This window comes from Penicillium antarcticum, assembly GCF_028974205.1.
Source record: "Penicillium antarcticum strain IBT 31339 chromosome Unknown utg000009l_segment0_segment0, whole genome shotgun sequence".
Lineage (NCBI taxonomy): Eukaryota > Fungi > Ascomycota > Eurotiomycetes > Eurotiales > Aspergillaceae > Penicillium > Penicillium antarcticum.
The window spans coordinates 3,590,902-3,608,061 of NW_026695307.1; the positions used below are offsets into that span (position 1 = coordinate 3,590,902).

Here is a 17,160-nt window from a genome sequence, read left to right on the forward strand (position 1 = left end):
ATTCATTAACGAAGTATCTAAGCGTGAACAAATCATACCGTACTTGTACTACACCACGGACTTAAAATATAGTTATATAAAGATAAATTATTCGAACCAGGCTAATTTATTCGGCTATCTAGGGCAAACCCACTATAAGGAAAAGACCCGATCAAAGATCTAATCCAAGTAACAGACACAATCACAATCATAACCAAGACAAGAAGCACACTTTGTACAAAATTCAGCTGGAGAAGAAAAAAAGGTGCACAAAGAGAGCCAAAAGTAAAAGCAAAGGCAACAGCAATGCAGAGGCAAATCAAAGCCAAAGTATCAAAGTATCAAGAAAAGGCAATCCCACGATATCAAAAAGATGAAATCTAAGCGGAGAATTTGGGGGTTGGGTTATTTTGGGAGGAATAGTAGCCCACAGAAAGAAGCCTGTTCAACGTAAAATGAGATGAAAGACAGACAGAAATGAAGAGTGAAATGAGATGTAGATGAGAGAGAGATGAGAAAAAAGATATGGACCTCGGTCCATAGAACAAGACCATAAGACCATAAATGTAGGAGGGAATATATCTAGTTCTTGTTGCGCGAGCCCTTAGGCACACGAGCAAGCCAGTAGATAGCGACCGCACCGAAGACGTTAAAGATGATATAAATCCACATGAAACCAAAGTTGCGCCAGGCGTCCTTGTAGTGACTGGACACACTCGCAAGAAAAGTGTCCGTGTCACCAATGGCACAGTAGGAGCATGTATCAGTGGAGTTGGGGTTGGTCAGGTATCCCCCTGTTGGCTGCATGTAGGGCAGCATGTAGTCATAGCAAGTCCGGCCTGACGGAGGGGAGAAGTGGAGCAACTCGATGTCCTCGCAGGTCACTGCTGCGCCGGAAGTACCGGTTGACAGCATTGCCGAGACGAGGTATGTAAATGGCGAGACTCGGTACATGAAGATCCAGAAGCCGGGCATTTGCTGTGGGGTTGCGAGAACACCACAGAAAATCAGACACAGAGAGAAAATCAGGTTGGCGATGTTTCCTCCTGTCTCTGCTAGGTCGATGCCGGCAATGACCATGTGCGCGAAGGTTGAGGTGAAAAGCAAGAAAGTCAGGATGAGCAACCACATCAAGGCGCCACGCTCGTGGACTGAGTCTGTGGCTTCGGCGTTGCGGTAGAGACCGATAGGGTAGTACCAGCAGATGTAGATGAAGACCGACATAAGGGTGTTCCAGGGGAGTTCGACGAGGATGTTTGCTGTCATAAATGCTTGCCAGGAGTAGGACTTGGATGGACGCTCACGCACTTCGTAGAGGGAGCGCTGGGTGACGAAGTGGGGCATGATTTGTTGGACCAAGTTACCGAAGATGGTCATCAGCATGAAGATACTGAACATCTGGTTCTGAAGACCCTGTTGACTGTTCTGGGCGTGGAAGAACGAGAAACCAATGTAGAGAGCAGTGAGAATGCAAAGAGCAGCCTTGGAGTAGATGTAGACGGGGGTTCTCCAGTATTGACTGAAAACACGGGTGAGACATTCCCAGAGTTGGACGGAGAAGGGAGCTGCGAATTCTTGGAAGCTGGAGGGGTCGTTGGCGTTCGTCTCCACAGGCTTCAGAGAGAGATCCGACTTGAGAGTGGCGAGGTGGTTGTGGACTTCAACGCGCTCGGGGCTCTCGCGCCACACCGCAGGCCAGTCAATATCACTGTGGGATCCGGGGGCGGCTCCAATAACTTCAAGCATCCATTCAGCGGGGTTGGCATCGGGAGACAGCTTCGGGGCACCGTTCTTCTCGAAGTAGTTGGACAGAGTGCGAGACTGTTCACCGATTTCACCAAAGTAGACGGTTCTACCACCGCGGGCGAGGAACAGCAGGCGGTCGAAACGCTGGAAGAGCATGGCAGAGGGCTGGTGAATGGTGCAGAGAATAGCTTGACCGTGCTTGGTGAGGGTGTCAATGAGATCGAGAATGGACCAAGAAGTCTGACTGTCAAGACCGGAAGTAGGCTCGTCAAGGAACAGAAGGAGCTGAGGCTTAGCAGCGAGCTCGACACCAATGGTGAGACGCTTGCGCTGCTCAACGTTGAGACCTTCACCGGGGACACCGACGATGGCATCAGCGTAGTGCTCCATTTCAAGAAGCTTGATAACCTCCTCGACATAGTCAAGTTTCTCCTGGCGGCTGACATGGGCGGGTTGACGAAGGACGGCACTGAAGCGAAGGGCCTCGCGGACGGTAGTAGTGTGGAGGTGAAGATCCTGCTGCTGAACGTAGCCGGTCTTACGCTGGAAGGACTGGTCGCGAGGACGACCGTCGACCAACATTTCACCGGAAACAACACCCATAGTGACACGGGTGGCAAGAACATCCAAAAGAGTAGTCTTACCAGCTCCAGAAACACCCATAAGAGCAGTGCAGGTACCGGGCTTGACCCAACCGTCAACGTGGTCGAGAATGCGGCGCTCCTCGTTCTTGATCTTGATATCGTAGCACACGTCTTGCCAATGGAAGACAGCAGTCTGTCTCTGGATAGCAGCAGACTCGCCGGGCTCGGAACCATCCTTCTTCTCGGCAGAGGAGACATCGGTCATTTCAATCTCCTCATCAACACCACCGGTACGCTTGGGGGTTTGACCGCGACGGAAAAGCAGAACCTCGCCCTTGGACTTGGACTCGGAGATGTACTCAGTGCCAATGAGGTAGGTGGCCATGAAGAAGACCATGAAGGCAAACATGATACCCAGGTTGCGCCACTTGTGGCTGTGAGCGTACTGGAAGCTGTCAATGTAGTAATCAGTACCGGAGACGACGTTCATGCCAGCCTTAGCTCCCTTTGTCGAACACGCCCTGTTCATACCCGAAGCATTTTCATAAGACGGGACAAATGCCGCACAGGTAAATTCGCGGCCGTGGAACTCGTTTACGATCAAGGACTCGAAACCGTACGCGATCGGATCGATGTAGTTCATCCAGCGAGACCAGCCAAGCATGTTACGGGTGGGGATGGTGAAACCAGTGTAGATCACCAAGCCAAGGATCAAGATAGCAGCGGGTACCAAAGCCTGCGACAGTGTACGCGAGTAAGAGGCGATGGTACGGAAGATCATGGACATGGTGAAGGTGGTGACAGTGGAGAAGAGGAGGAAGGTGAAGAAAGCTCCTGGGGTTTGGCGAAGGCGAGTCATAAAATAGAGCGGTACGTTGAAAGTGATGGCGTTAAGAAGCTTGTAGGGAGTATCACACAACATGGAAGAGATGGCCTCGGCGAAAGGATGGTACATGGCGTAGCGAGCCTGTTTTTCGACAATTGGACGTTGCGCATAGAGAGTCAAGATCTAGATGGGTTAGCAAGGCTCGTATCAGAGTGGATCTTCACTCACCTCAAGAGCACTGGAGAAGGCATTAAGCAAGACAGCAAAGAACAAAAGCGCGCCACGGGAATAGAAACTATCCGTGGTGTCTTCAAGCTGATAGAAGACGGAACCGATAATCAAGGCCATTATGAAGTTTCCAATAAGAGCAGAAATAGTCAAACTGAAATCACCCTTCAGGCGCTGGAAACCACGAGACACACAGAGCTGGATCTGTTCCATGACAGACATGGTGTAGGGCGACTTGACCCGTGTGTTCTTGGATTGCATGGCCTTGCGAGATGCGGTGAACTTGTCCAGAGCCTCGCCTCCAATAGGGAACTCGGCATCGAACTCGGCGATCTCCGTCATGAGCGCCTGGTAGGCGTCACTGTTCTTCCAGGCGGCGGCGAAGTCATCGGGGGTACGAGGAACCATGTTCTCGAAGCCAGGCTTCACAACACGCTCGGCAGGGCTGGTAAGCGAGGTCAGGAAATCGGCGGTAGTTTGACGGTCGGGGCATTCGAAGCCCATGTTGGTGAAGAACTCCTTGGCCTCATTGGTGCGACCAAAGTAGATCTGGCGACCCTCGTACAGGACAGTCACCTTGTCGAAGACATCGTAGGCACTCTGGGAGGCCTGGTAAATGGCGACGGCACAGGTAGTACCAGAGTACTTGGCCATCAGGTTCAGTGTCTTACAGAACTCCAAAGCATTGGCACTATCCAGACCACGGGTACTGTTATCCCAGCATTGAAGAGGGCTACCACAGAGGGTGGCCTCGGCGATACTGACACGCTTACGCTCACCACCGGAGACACCACGGATGAAATCGTTACCAACCTGGGTGTTGATGGTGTGCGTCAAACCCAGCATGGCCATGACGACATCACGCATGTGGGTTGCATATTGCTCACGGCTGACACCAGGCAGACGGTTGCGCGGTGCGCGAGAGAGAGCGGCAAACTTCAAAGTATCTCCCACAGACAGCTGGGGGAAATGCACATCGGTCTCAGCCGTGTAGATGGCCTCACCACGGAATTGGCTCTGCATCTGCTTGTCGGAGATACCCTGGTAGTTCATGTGAGAGTTCTCATCCTTGTGGATACCGTTCATCTCTCCAGCGATGGTCTTCAGGAAGGTCGAACATCCAGATCCAGGACGTCCAAGGACAACAAGCATCTCGCCGCTCTTGACGAGACCATCGAAGTTGCGTAGAATCTGAATCTTTTGCTTGCCGGTACCGGCAATACTCCGGAACAAAGCACCAATCTGCAGCACAGAGTTGGCAACATCCTTCTGGTAATCGGTGGGACTACCAAAGCCGTGCACACTGAGGTTCTTGAACCCAAGACCAGCCTGGCGCTTGGGGTATCGTTCTTCATCGCGGGAGTGGATAGCGAGGAAGTTCTTCATCCAGTTCTTAGCCTTAAAGTTCTCGCTGTGGGGGTTGAGGGTCGAATTCTCTTGCGTCTCGAGGAAGGTGTTCTCGGCGGTGTTGCCAGCAACAGAGAAGCGCGTCGATTGACGAGTGAGTTCGCGAGCGAGGTAAGTAACCTGAGCTTCCATCTGCGCCTCATTCTCATCCTCAACGCTAGGCTTGCTCCTGCTAGCCTTTCCTGGTTTCTCAGACTTGTCGCTCTTACCAGCCTGTACAGACTCGTGATAACTGGCATTGTCAGGGACAATGGTCTCCTCACTAAAGACACTAGGTGTCACACTGGCCCGCGGGTCGTGTCTGCGGGCCTCTGCCGTCGCAATGTGCGTCTCGTCCATCTCGGAGCTGGTGGCATTGGAGCTGAAAGCCCCTGTCCCTAGCATAGACATATCCATTGTGGCTTGACCACCTGTTTGTTGCCAAGGGGGTGAATTATGTGGGGACTCAAAAAAGGGATATAAGGGATTAAGGGATCACCATAGAACGAAGGGGGTGACCAAATATTAGAATATTAAGAATATGGCAAAAGAACGAGGGGAGATGGTTAGGCGGCCATACACGAGTTTTAAGGAAAGTGAAAAGGATGCAAGATCTGGACAGCACAAATCGGGAGCGGGAAAGATGCATCCTTCGCCTCCGGGACAGAAAAATGGGGCATCCCGTCTATCCTAATCTGCCCGGGGCGGAGCTTCGATCTTACCGAACATATCAGAGTTCTTAGTGGGTGATCAACTACATGAACAGGTTATTCATTGATTCATTGACGCAATCGTTATGACCAAGTATTCTGCTCTATCCATCATCTACTTTATACTCTATGGTGAACTATGTAGTAGTTGTAAAATCATGTAAATCAAGAACATGCACGTATCTAACTCTTCCAGAATAGCGGGACGGGCGCCCTCCGAACCAAGTCTCTGCGTGGCGTTTTATACGCGTCGGATGCGAGTGGTTCCTGTATCCGTGCTGACTCACCTCCCTGACTCAGCTATGCTACGTTTCATGGACCAAACTTGGCCCATTCAGGACTTTATCCACTGCATAACCTTATCTCCGGCCCCAATCTTCCTTTACCAGGGTCCAAGCACTAAAGCATTTTAAAGTATTCGGATCAATCTGGCCCTATTGCCATGGACGAATTCGGCCGAAGCGGCGGAGTTTCACTTGGCATAGGTTCATTTACTGTATGGGGAAAATTCTGTCCATGCGTGCTGTCAGATTTCTCTACCCTTGCTTGCTGTACTTTACTGGATTCGGATTCGGGTTTGGTTTGAGGTGTTCTTGGCACGCCATCCACGCGGTCTAGCCTGAGTCTTTGCGCTAGGCCATACGGAATTTGGATATTGCGAACAGACATTGCAAATTCTGACTCAGATGTCAGACGGACGGAGCTGGGGAATAATCAAGACAGAACAGACCCTTAAGCAGTGTGGGTTGCATACTTCGTACATGTGGAGAGTCATAGCATGTGTACAGTAGAGACACTAGGACATTTCAGATGCTCCATCTTCGTCATCATCATCATCCTCCTCCTCAATGGGCTCTACTAGCAGATTCCCACCGCGGCCGATCTTCTCTCCAATGGAACCACCTTCCTCCACAGGGTACACCGTTCGGGGCATTGGGGAAACCAATCGGAATGTGTATAGATGCTCGAACCCCTCGGGTTCGGTCGCATTGGGTTGCTCTGCATCCTGTAAGACCTCGTAACACTCTACAACTGCATAGAGCTCTTCCATGTCCGCATCGGGGGCGAACTTGCGCATGATCCGTTCACCGGATGGGAGCCGCACGCTGATCCGCACCGCATCCTTGACATCGGGTCCGGGCTCTGCGCTAAGAGACTGTGCGCGCCAAAGCTTCCACTGAGCGAGGTCACGACGCCGCCGCTCCTCTGCCGCCTGGCGACCGGCAGCTTCCTGTTCCTGGCGTTCACGCGCTGCCTCGGCTTCCCGTCGCTGACGGGCGCGCTCCCGGTCGATCGCCAGCGACCGCTCGTAGGCGGAGTCTTGCTCTTCGCGGAGACTGCGCGAGGCTTGCTGTTCGGCGCGGGAGGATCGCAGTCGTTCGATTGGTTCTTGATTGGATGTGACAACAGTCCGGAGCTTGTTCACAACCTCGGATGACGAGGTGATGCCTGCAATTCTGCCCACAACTGACATAGCAGTAGATGACACATTGGGGGTGTGGACGACGACTGCTGCGAAGGGAAATTTCGTCACGCGCAACGAGTTAGCTACCTGGTAGGCCTCGGAATCCTGCACGTTACCGCCCCATACTATCATGTTGTTCTGAGGGTCATTGATGAACTCCAATACTTCCGGTGCCAGCAGAGTATTACGGACCCAGCTATTCGTATCGTCGTGCTCGGGGGCCAGGAGAACAACCAGTAGGAACTTCAAATCGCGGTGGGCCCTCTCCAGCGCCATGTTGTATCCGTTCTCCAGGAACAGGATGAGATGGGAGTCATACTCCTCTTCAAACTCACGGATGAATCGAGCGGCTGTGTCTTTGGGGGCCAGAGTCCGGCGGCCAGTGGTATTGCGGCGGGCACCTTGCAGGGCGGGGTTTGCGGTCGCATTGAACAAGCGTGGCAAGAAAGGGAATAACGTGCCAAACAAGCGGAACGAGCTGCAGAGGAGTCGGTAGACTAGATTGAACGGAGTGAAGAGTAAAGCGAGGATGAATGGCGGACGGTAAATGGGTTGATCGCCGGATTGTGTGTCAACTCGCGGGGCGGGGTCTGCAGCATGTGTGCGAGAAACCCGAGACAGTTGTTCAGTCAGATCTTCAGTCATCAGATTCCGAGTTATGCGGTTCGGCTGCGGTGGCGGCGTCTGAAGAGCTGAACGCGCCTCTTCAAGCGGATCGGGGCCTTCGCCGTCGAAGAATTTTGATATCGCTATCTAATGCAGGTCAGTCAGGCGTAAGCATCCTACAGCGATATGTGTAAACCAACTTGAACATTCCATTGTGACCTGCGCAGTAGAAGAATTGCTTCTGAGGGTTCCTGGCTTGTCACGGCCATGTACATCTCTAGCGCAGTTCTCTCGCTCTCAGAGAGCTGGTCCAGATCGAGGTCCGAGGGCATGGCGACGGGATATCCATGCAATACAAAGATTATAATATCAGAACATCCATGAGACGGTACATTGGTAAGAAGAGTAGAGCAATGACGAAGCTGGCCTGAAGCTCATTGACGTCCTGACCGCCTGGTCCGTGCACGACCCCTTCACTCGAGTTCGTCCCTCGCCCCGCGTCTTCATCTCTATCCGTTCTGTCGCTCTCAATCATTCTCTGGGATGAGAGAGGGTCTTCGACTTATCTTTATCCATTCATGCCGATAGTTTTCGGTTGAGTTCCCGACCTCCGTGGGTGATCCCGGAATTGACCCGCTGTCAATCGCCAAACGCGCTTGATATCAGATCGACAGGGAATGCGGTTTCCTCTCGATATCATCCTTTGCTCCACATCGAGTCCGGTTTCAATGGGGATCTTCTTGCGCTGATCCGCACCGTCTCGTGGACATCCGTCATACACCATGGCATCCGCCGGAAAGCCTCCTTTGGAGGATGCTCGTCGAACGACCGGTTCGCCGAAAATGAAGAGCCGAGGTGAGCGCAAAGCTAGCGACACTCCGTTCACTTCTTCGCAGAGAGATTTACTCGAGCGAGGTGGACTGAGCGGCCCGGAGGCACATGCCGGCTCTGTGATGGCGCTGACAAGGAGCTTCCCAGAGAATGCGAAAGAGACTCTGTGTCGCAACGTGACCATTTATGGCCGATGCCGTTATGAAGATAAAGGTATGGTCAACCCCGTTCATTCAATGGGTATAGTGAATGTTGAAGCTGATCTGGAATGCTTCAAGGCTGCGCTTTCAACCATGACCCAACGAAGCTGAACGCCAATCAATCGGACAGGTGAATATGGCGATGCAATATTGGTCATTCGGTGGAAAAAGCTGACAGGAATTCTTTTGTTTCATAGCAAGAAACGCTTTAATGTAGACTCCCCCAGCTTCACCCCATCCTTACTCTCTGGAAATGGCGTGGCTGGCCCAAAGAAGTCGACTGCGATATCCCCCAAAGCTGCAAGTGCGGCTCCTTTTCAGCCCCGAGGCACCTCACGTACGTGGTCATGGAGAGAAATCAAAGACATCAGAGACACGGACTAACATGACAAAGGATCAAACACAAGTACGCCTGGAGTGCGGGCAGAAACAGGAGACTGGGCAATGGCAGACGTCCAGGAATTTGTGCCCCAGGGCTTTGAGCACGTGGTAAGTTTAAAGTCGCAACTACAGAGTCGTTCTTGCTCTGTCTTTCCCTTTTCGGCTTGGGTCCTTGTTATTGGGTTCCTCGTCTCCTCGATCTCTTTCCCATTGTCAACCTCGTTTCCCCTTTTGTATTGTCTCGTACTCTGTCAAGATGTATGAAGGCTTTCCTAACATGTCTATGTCGAGCTTGAATGCTCTGGCTGATGATTTCGATCCACTCCCGGAGCATCATCGTCCCAACTATCGCAGCTCAAGCCTCGATCCCAACTTTCGCGTTCGAAGCATGGGCCCTCATGCTAATTTCCGCGTGCAGGCTTCTCTTCCAGGCAATGGGAATGGTTCCATCACGTCTCCCAGTGCCTTTGATCCCTTTGTGGCTGCCCCATCTCCTATGACCCCTGGTGCAGTCGGCCCTGTCTCGGCCAATCCTTATGCTCATGACCCTGCTGCCATGGGAGGCGCATTCTTTGCAAACCAGGCTGGTTTCCAGCAGCCGGTAAGTTGAAATGGTCATTTTTCCGATTTCAGACGCTTACATCGCAGCAGGTCCAGTACCATCTCTATGCCCCCATCGGCCCTCATAATCAGAACACTCTGGGATATCAGCGCAATGTCCATGATCTTTTCCTTCCCAACGATGCTCGTGAGGAATTGCAGAAGAAGTCCGCTGCAGCTCTGCAGACCCTCCCTAGTATGTCAAAACATCCCTCACGATCAGAATCAGACTAACAGTTTAGACACCAACCTTCCTGCTCAGGTTGACTACTTCCACTCTCTTGTTCCGCTGGACACTACTCATCAGAAGAACGCCGCGACCTTTGGCTACCCAAGCTGGATCTACAAGGCCCAGTCTAGCAAGGACGGTGACTTTTACGCCCTGCGGCGCCTTGAAGGTAAGAAAATGCCCAATTTTACTTTTGATCCTGACTGACCAAATAGGTTTCCGCTTGACCAACGAGAAGGCTATCCGGTCGGTTCAGGCCTGGAAGCGTGTTTGCAGCGGAAGCGTGGTGACTGTCCATGATGCTTTCACCAGTCGGAGCTTTCAAGACAGCTCTTTGATTGTTGTCACCGATTACCACCCCATGTCCAAGACACTTGCAGAGCAGCATTTGGGCGCTGGAAACCGCTTCCCAAACCGCGGCCAGACCGTTCCCATCCCTGAGCAGGTACTTTGGGGCTACATGACTCAGATCGCGAATGCACTCAAGGCCATTCACTCGCAAGGTCTTGCTGCTAGGGTTCTTGAGCCAGGCAAGGTCTTGCTCACCAGCAAGAACCGCATTCGCTTGAACGCTTGTGCTGTTCTGGACGTAGTGCAGTTCGACGCCCAGCGCAGTGTGGAGGACCTGCAGCGTCAGGATCTCGTGAACTTTGGACAACTGATTGTCACCCTGGGTGCCAACACCCCTACTCTCATGCACAACCCCACCAAGTCCATGGAGCATTTCACCCGCGCTTACAGCCCCCAGATGAAGAACTCGATCTTCTGGCTGTTAAATGGAATGCAGAAAGATCAAGAGCGAGGCATCGATACTTTCATCACCGGAATTTCCTCTCAGCTGATGTCGACTTTTGACTCTGCCCTTCACATGGATGATCAGCTTACCTTTGACCTCAGCCGCGAGCTGGAGAATGGACGACTTGTGCGCCTGATGGCCAAGCTCAACTTCGTCAACGAACGCCCTGAATATGAACTGGACCGACAGTGGTCTGAGACTGGAGAGCGTTACTTCTTGAAGATGTTCCGCGATTATGTTTTCCACCAAGTGGACGCCAATGGCGACGCTGTGCTTGATCTGGGACATGTTTTGATGTCTCTGAACAAGCTTGATGCTGGAACTGATGAGAGGATCAATTTGGTCAGCCGTGACGAGCAGAATATGTTCATTGTCACTTACAAGGAGCTTAAGAAGAGTCTTGAGTCCTCCTTTCAGGCTCTCATGAAGTCAGGCAGACGGATGCATTAGGAACTTGATCTCTTTTTGCGGTCTTCGGACACGCCACACTACGATTGCGATTTGCTTGTTTTTCTCCAGACGTTTGTCATACCACCATTGTTTTGAGGCCGGTGGATTGCTACTGTCTAGGACACAGATGTTGTTACATGTTTCATATTGCAACCAAGTTGCCATTGATGTAATGGAAATAACAATCACATAGGAATGAAGAAATTCAAATAACTCACTCTTCTGACAAGCTATGAATGTTAGTTCCACAACAATCCTGAAGATCAATCGATCCAATCCTCAGCCACCATCGCCATCAACGTTACCGCCATACATGCCATACAGCTACCATCCATATACTCACCCTCTGTCAATCCCAGTGTCAAGGATGTCAATACGCTAAGCAGACATCATCAGATAGATGAGTCTCATTTTGTGGTGATTACCCTGGCCAGCCATCTAGAGTCCAACAACGTCAAAAAATATATTCGACCCAACCTCCATCTCGACATTCACCAGCGTATGGGGACCCAATAACAAATAATGCACCATACTGCCAAACACGAATATATATAAACACAAGTCTACATCGGGCCGATCAAGGCACCAAAAATCGAGCACAAGAGATAAACCATATGCTATTCATTCGAGATACATGTGCATATCCCCCTAATCCAACTCGGGCACAGGCAACCCATTAACAATCTTAACCTTTCTCCCCAACTGATCCAACGCAACCTTGGAATTATGAGCGCGCAACTGACTAGTCTCCTCATCGGAAACCAGCACAAAGTCATAAGTAAGCAAAGCATGGCCCTCAGGAACACCATACTGCTTCGACCACTCCGGCCCGACCTTTCCTATATCAACAACAAGAGAGTCCTTCACACCAAAGACCGCATCGGAAGTCTCATAAGGATCATTCCGAAGGTAGAGAGCCCTATAAAAGTCGTCAGCCACCATCCCACCCCAGTCATTCCAAAAGAAAAAGAGAAGAAACCCACGTAATTAAATGATCGTACCCCTCCTTCTCAAACATAAAATGCATATGCGAAGGACGATACGGATGCCGATGCAACTTGGTCAACAACTTCCCAACCGGCCCATCATGCGGAATGGGATACGGCACCGGCGTGATCGCCTTAAACCAAAACACCCCATCCGCACCACTCCGCATAATACACCTCCCATCAGGACCCTCCCGACCTGCATACTGAACATCATAATGGCCCGACGAATCCGTCTCCCAGATATCAATCTTGACACCCTCAACCGGCTTCCCGTTCATATCCTTCAGCGTACAGACCACCAGTAACGGCTCCCCCTTGGGATCATGGGACATGGATTCTCCGGCGGTCATCTCTTCAGCATCGTGTGTATGGAATGGACCGAGGACGGTTCCTTCCGTTGAACCGGGTGGTTTGGGATGATCGATGGAGTCCACCAGGATGGAGAGACCTAGCACGTCGGACAGGAGGATATATTCCTGGCGCACTTCTGTTGTTATTTGGCCTACTTCTGTTAGGAAGCGGAGGCCTGTCATCCATTCTTCGCTGCTGAGGCGGGTTTCGCGCGCGAAGTCGTGCAGGTGCGTTACGAGCCGTTCCAGGATATATTTCATACGCTCGTCCTCGCAGAGGCTGTTGATTCGGATTACATTTTCGGTTATGTTGTCCACTGTGAGGTTTTTCATGGGTGGGATTTTGACTTTTGAGGGATCCATTTTGGCAGTGTCAATTGGAGGTGGAGGTGGGGGGGGGGGGTTTGGAAATTGTGACAGTATCTAAAGAGAAGAGAAAAAGAGAGAGAGAGACAGAAAGAGAGAGAGAGAAGAGAGCAGTTATATCGTGGCTTTAGTTCGGATTTATGGCATCGGCAGTTCCGTCGGAAAACAGCCGAATTGGTCAATCAGATGTGAAGCAAAAGAAATCACCCCGCACCCCACTCGGATCCCCCGCCATTTCAGTATGTTTATAGCGGACTTGGTAGAGTTGCAGTATAGTGAGTAGGTATGCTGGAATTAACTCTATACACGTAACTTGATAAGTCATGTCTCACTTTATTCCCTACAGTAGATCTCGGATATGGCAGAGGTTATATCCGGCCCCCCACACTTGGTCATCCCTCACTAAGCATGGGGTAGATGCCCCCGAGGCTACACATGTATTTAGTCAGGGAGTGGAATGAAGTCGAGGAAATAAACGCTAATGATATTCAGGGATATATGACATAGTACACAAACACCTTTCCCACCAGTTCGCCAAACAAAGTTATATGAACAGAGAGAGAGAAAAAAAAAAAAAAATAGAACATATACATAATAGACTCAAACTCAAGACCCAAATTATGCCGGAACCATTCGACGGTCCCGGTCACGATCTCGATCATGGTCATGATCAGATTCTACTCGCGGTTGGGAGTGAGAGTGAGAATGGGAATGAGCATAGACAGGGCTAGGGCCAGCAGCAAGACCGGCACCAGGAGCAGCACCAGAACCAGAACGAGAGCCAGAAACCGGCGAAGGTCCACCTAGACTCGGGTTCGCATTCGGAGTCTGGTTCAAGCTCAGGCTCAAATGCTGATTCTGATTCTGATTCTGATTCTGATTATCAGCACGCTCAGCACCACGCTCCTTCTCCTGCACAGCAGCAGCAACACGAGTATGATGATCAACAGTATCGAGAATAGCCTGCATCAACCGCTGATTGGCATCGGGATCTTCATCCTCAGCCCGATGGACACGAGCAGCCGTCGGAACACGACGATCATGCTGGTCCCAACCCCTCCCCTCCGTCTCGCTAACCGCACGACGAGGCGAGTTATCCGTGGATGGTAACTCCATCGGAACATTGGTAGCAGGAATGGGGTTTGGCGCCGACGGAGCAGATTCACGACGACCGTGGTAAGACTTATTGGCATCAGCGACGGAATCGAAGGGTTGTTCGCGGATGCGTTCACGTTCCGCCGAGATGGGAGGTAAGGGACCGAGACCGAATTGGGGTGGGGTTAGGTTTGCGCTGGAACGGTCGATTTCCATACGGTCGTGGGAGGCGGATATGGTGGATGCGCGCATGGCTGCGACTTCGTCTTCTTTGACGTCGCGCCAGGAGCACTTGGCATGTTTCTTGGTGCAGCCGACGCAGGCGGTGAGGTTCTTGAGACAATCCATGTGGAGGCGGCGGCAGCGGTCGCAGGGTGGGATGACGCGCTCGCCACGCTGGAGCTCTTCCATGCGGGCGATCATTTCGAGCTTAAAGGGACCGCCGTCGTCTTTTTCTTGGTGGGTTGTTTTTGGTGGGGGGAGGAGGGAGGAGGGCGTGCTCGGAATCGCGACTGGGGTTGCGGTGGCGCCGGTGTAGGGACTGAAATCGGCTGCGTCGGAGACGCCAGGGCGCGGACGTGGTTGGGGGTTCACCGGGGGTGCGCCGGGGTCGTCGTAACCGCGGGCTTGGCGGTCTGCTGTTGTGAAGAACTTCTTCATCAGGTCTGCGCGAGTAGTGGGAGAGGCGCCTTTTATCGACGTCCCATTGATCATAGTTACATTGTCCGTATTGGAGTGGGAGAACATGAACTGTGACGAGAGCGGGTTCTCTTCGTGCTCGGTCTCGGGACGGTGGGTATTGACGGCGAGGAAACCAGCTGGGGACGCATGCGAGGAGCCGCCATTGACTGGGGCATAGGCGTTGGGATCACGCCAGATGTCGGCGCTAGGTGGATTTGCGTGTAGAGTGGCATCGTTCTCTCGGCGAGTGACAATCGCGGTACGACGGTTCTTTAGACGATGATTAAGCTGTCTAGCGCGAGCAGACACTAGACGAGAGCTGTCAGTAGACATCTACAAATATGGCAAACAAAGCCTACCCTGATCAGCCATCTGAGTGATATGCTGCAAGTTCTTCTCCAGAATCTCCAGCGCACCCAACTCCTTCTCCTCATCCTCGATAATAGGCTGAGGCGGAATCATCTTCTGAGGCATGCCAGAAGCAATCAAGACGAAATCCTCCTCACTAATCTCCACGCGACACTGCTTGGTGTAAAACTGACACACTCGGACACCATTGCGCGACTTCTCCAGGTTAAACTGCTCCGGCTTATTCTTCGCAAACTCAACCACATCCAGCCAAGTCACCGTGGGACCATCCTTGCCATGCGACTTGAGAACCTGCGGCGGGCCATCGAATAGACGCTCGAATCGCTTGATCAAGATCGGGCCCAGCGGGCATGCGCCAAGATTGCCGGCGATACTTTCATGGCGGTGGAGCACACCGTCGTATTCACTGAGCAGGTGAATGATCGCCGGCATGGTATCATCGACAGAAACCAGCGGGAGATTATCAGGGTATTGGCGCGCAAGGTAGTTGATCTGCAGGTGGCTCGAGAGGGTTTTTTGGACTTTGGACGAGACGGCATGATCGGCGGTGGGAGACCGGGGCCGTTTGTTAGACGATTCCGGAGCGTGGGAATCCATCGGTATGGGGGTGGGCGTGGAAACCCGGGAGTGGAGGGTTTATCTCGGGGGGGGATGGGGGAAGGGAGGAAAGTGACAGCGGAAAGGGTATAGGAGCGCGGAGAGTATTGAGCGCGCGGAGAAAAACCGCGGAGTCAAGTAGGATCCGAAGCTACATTCATGGAGGGTACAAGGAAAGGAAAAGAGAAAGGAAGTGAGAAAGAAGGAAACGCCTATCTCGACGGAACAGCGCACGGGAGTGGAGAGGAAAAACGTGACCTTAGGCCCCAATCATTTAGCCCCCGGAACTGCTGGGAATTTGCTTAATTCTGATTAATTTTGGATTAATAAGGGAATTGTGAGAAATCGGGCATTCCCTATTGCAATTACAACCGGATAGTATCGTACAATAGGCCCGCAGGTACCTGGTACAGTCCCAGCGGAGTCCCGCCGGAGGGTTCCGCTGAGGCAATGTACACCTGCACTACAGCCTTACCTGGCCACTACTAGAGCTTAGAAGATAACTCACCAATTAGTTTCTTACTCGGTATACAGTAGGTCCGTTCACATGCGCCGATCCCAAAATCAAGCCTTGAGCCTTGTGGAGGTGCCCCCCATTTGTGGTTTCGCTGATGCCTAGTTCCTCACTGTCACTGAAACATTACGCGCAGTTCGGGAGCTCGGAGGGAATTGGCACAGGCCAGAGATATCTGTGTGACTTGTACAATGGTAATAGAAGTGTACAGTGACCTAGATGTACATGTACATGGTTGAGGAAGTTGGAATGCCCTCCCTACATGTAACCTATATGTAACGGAAGTGTAAAATACCTCCGAGCGGGATCCCTCACGCGGGCGCAACTCTCAATACATGGTAATATCTGTAAGGCGGGCAACGTCTCTTCCTGGTAAAATCCCTCATACACGCAACCACCTTACCTACACCTCACCTCTCAGCCAACGGGTAATCGGAACTACTCCTTTTACCTTGACCATACTTGTTTTTTTTTTTTTACCATTCCCTCTTTTCTCTTCCCTTTCTAGCCATGTCCGAGCGAGGCTCGTTCCGCGGGGGTCGTGGTCGTGGTCGTGGCGGCCAGGCCCAGCAGAAAAGTGGCGGTGGTGGCGCACAGGAGAAGCCCAAGAAGGAAAACATCTTGGACCTCAACAAGTATATGGACAAGGAGGTTCAGGTCAAGTTCAATGGTGGCCGTGAGGGTATGTCTATTCTTTTATTCTTTTCGCTTTGTTTATTCCTTTTTCCTTTTCCTTTTCCTTTGTTTTTCTACTCTCATACTTGATCTATACTGACTCCATTATCAGTCTCCGGTACGCTCAAGGGCTACGACCAGCTGATGAACCTGGTCCTCGATGACGTGAAGGAGACCATGCGTGGTAAGTCCATCATATGAAGCTTGGCTTAAATAAGCTTCCATCTTCACTAAAAATGATATACTAACTCCCACCAGACGACGAGGGCAACAAGACCACTCGCTCACTGGGCCTCATCGTCGCCCGAGGCACTCTGATCGTACTGATCTCACCCGCCGATGGCAGTGATGAGATCCCTAACCCCTTCCTGCAAGCAGAGGAGTAAGCATGCACTCTTCACCTCTCTATCTGGAAGATTGGAGTTCGGAGCTCAAAACAGGAGTTTCCTAACTCTCTCCTCCCTAATGTCAATGTCAATGCAATGCCAACCCTGACTTTGGTTTCGG

The 17,160-nt window shown here is 51.7% G+C and overlaps 6 protein-coding genes across 6 annotated transcripts; 2 read left to right on the plus strand and 4 right to left on the minus strand.

Moving 5' to 3' along the window:
* Window positions 1–561: 561 nt before the first annotated feature.
* On the minus strand, window positions 562–5,166 carry N7508_009736 (pleiotropic drug resistance family ABC transporter; the record flags this gene model as incomplete). Its single annotated transcript, XM_058467799.1, has 2 exons — window positions 562–3,318; window positions 3,364–5,166. 2 exons carry the CDS (start codon window positions 5,164–5,166, stop codon window positions 562–564), a joined length of 4,560 nt encoding a protein of 1,519 aa, XP_058315645.1.
* Window positions 5,167–6,255: 1,089 nt separating this feature from the next.
* N7508_009737 (clathrin-mediated endocytosis regulator UBX3) lies at window positions 6,256–7,862 on the minus strand (the record flags this gene model as incomplete). Its single annotated transcript, XM_058467800.1, has 2 exons — window positions 6,256–7,677; window positions 7,731–7,862. The coding sequence occupies 2 exons, from the start codon at window positions 7,860–7,862 to the stop codon at window positions 6,256–6,258; spliced, it is 1,554 nt and encodes a 517-aa protein (XP_058315646.1).
* A 450-nt stretch (window positions 7,863–8,312) lies between these two features.
* On the plus strand, window positions 8,313–11,017 carry N7508_009738 (PAN-complex poly(A)-binding subunit PAN3; the record flags this gene model as incomplete). The annotated part of the gene is made up of 8 exons (XM_058467801.1): window positions 8,313–8,574; window positions 8,640–8,691; window positions 8,759–8,898; window positions 8,989–9,050; window positions 9,361–9,543; window positions 9,594–9,738; window positions 9,785–9,940; window positions 9,987–11,017. 8 exons carry the CDS (start codon window positions 8,313–8,315, stop codon window positions 11,015–11,017), a joined length of 2,031 nt encoding a protein of 676 aa, XP_058315647.1.
* A 648-nt stretch (window positions 11,018–11,665) lies between these two features.
* Window positions 11,666–12,719, minus strand: N7508_009739 (uncharacterized protein; the record flags this gene model as incomplete). Its single annotated transcript, XM_058467802.1, has 2 exons — window positions 11,666–11,936; window positions 12,019–12,719. The coding sequence occupies 2 exons, from the start codon at window positions 12,717–12,719 to the stop codon at window positions 11,666–11,668; spliced, it is 972 nt and encodes a 323-aa protein (XP_058315648.1).
* Window positions 12,720–13,340: 621 nt separating this feature from the next.
* Window positions 13,341–15,464, minus strand: N7508_009740 (Zn(II)2Cys6 transcription factor domain-containing protein; the record flags this gene model as incomplete). Its single annotated transcript, XM_058467803.1, has 2 exons — window positions 13,341–14,806; window positions 14,858–15,464. The coding sequence occupies 2 exons, from the start codon at window positions 15,462–15,464 to the stop codon at window positions 13,341–13,343; spliced, it is 2,073 nt and encodes a 690-aa protein (XP_058315649.1).
* Window positions 15,465–16,488: 1,024 nt separating this feature from the next.
* Window positions 16,489–17,039, plus strand: N7508_009741 (U6 snRNA-associated Sm-like protein LSm7; the record flags this gene model as incomplete). The annotated part of the gene is made up of 3 exons (XM_058467804.1): window positions 16,489–16,660; window positions 16,766–16,837; window positions 16,912–17,039. The coding sequence occupies 3 exons, from the start codon at window positions 16,489–16,491 to the stop codon at window positions 17,037–17,039; spliced, it is 372 nt and encodes a 123-aa protein (XP_058315650.1).
* Between the last annotated feature and the right edge of the window lie 121 nt (window positions 17,040–17,160).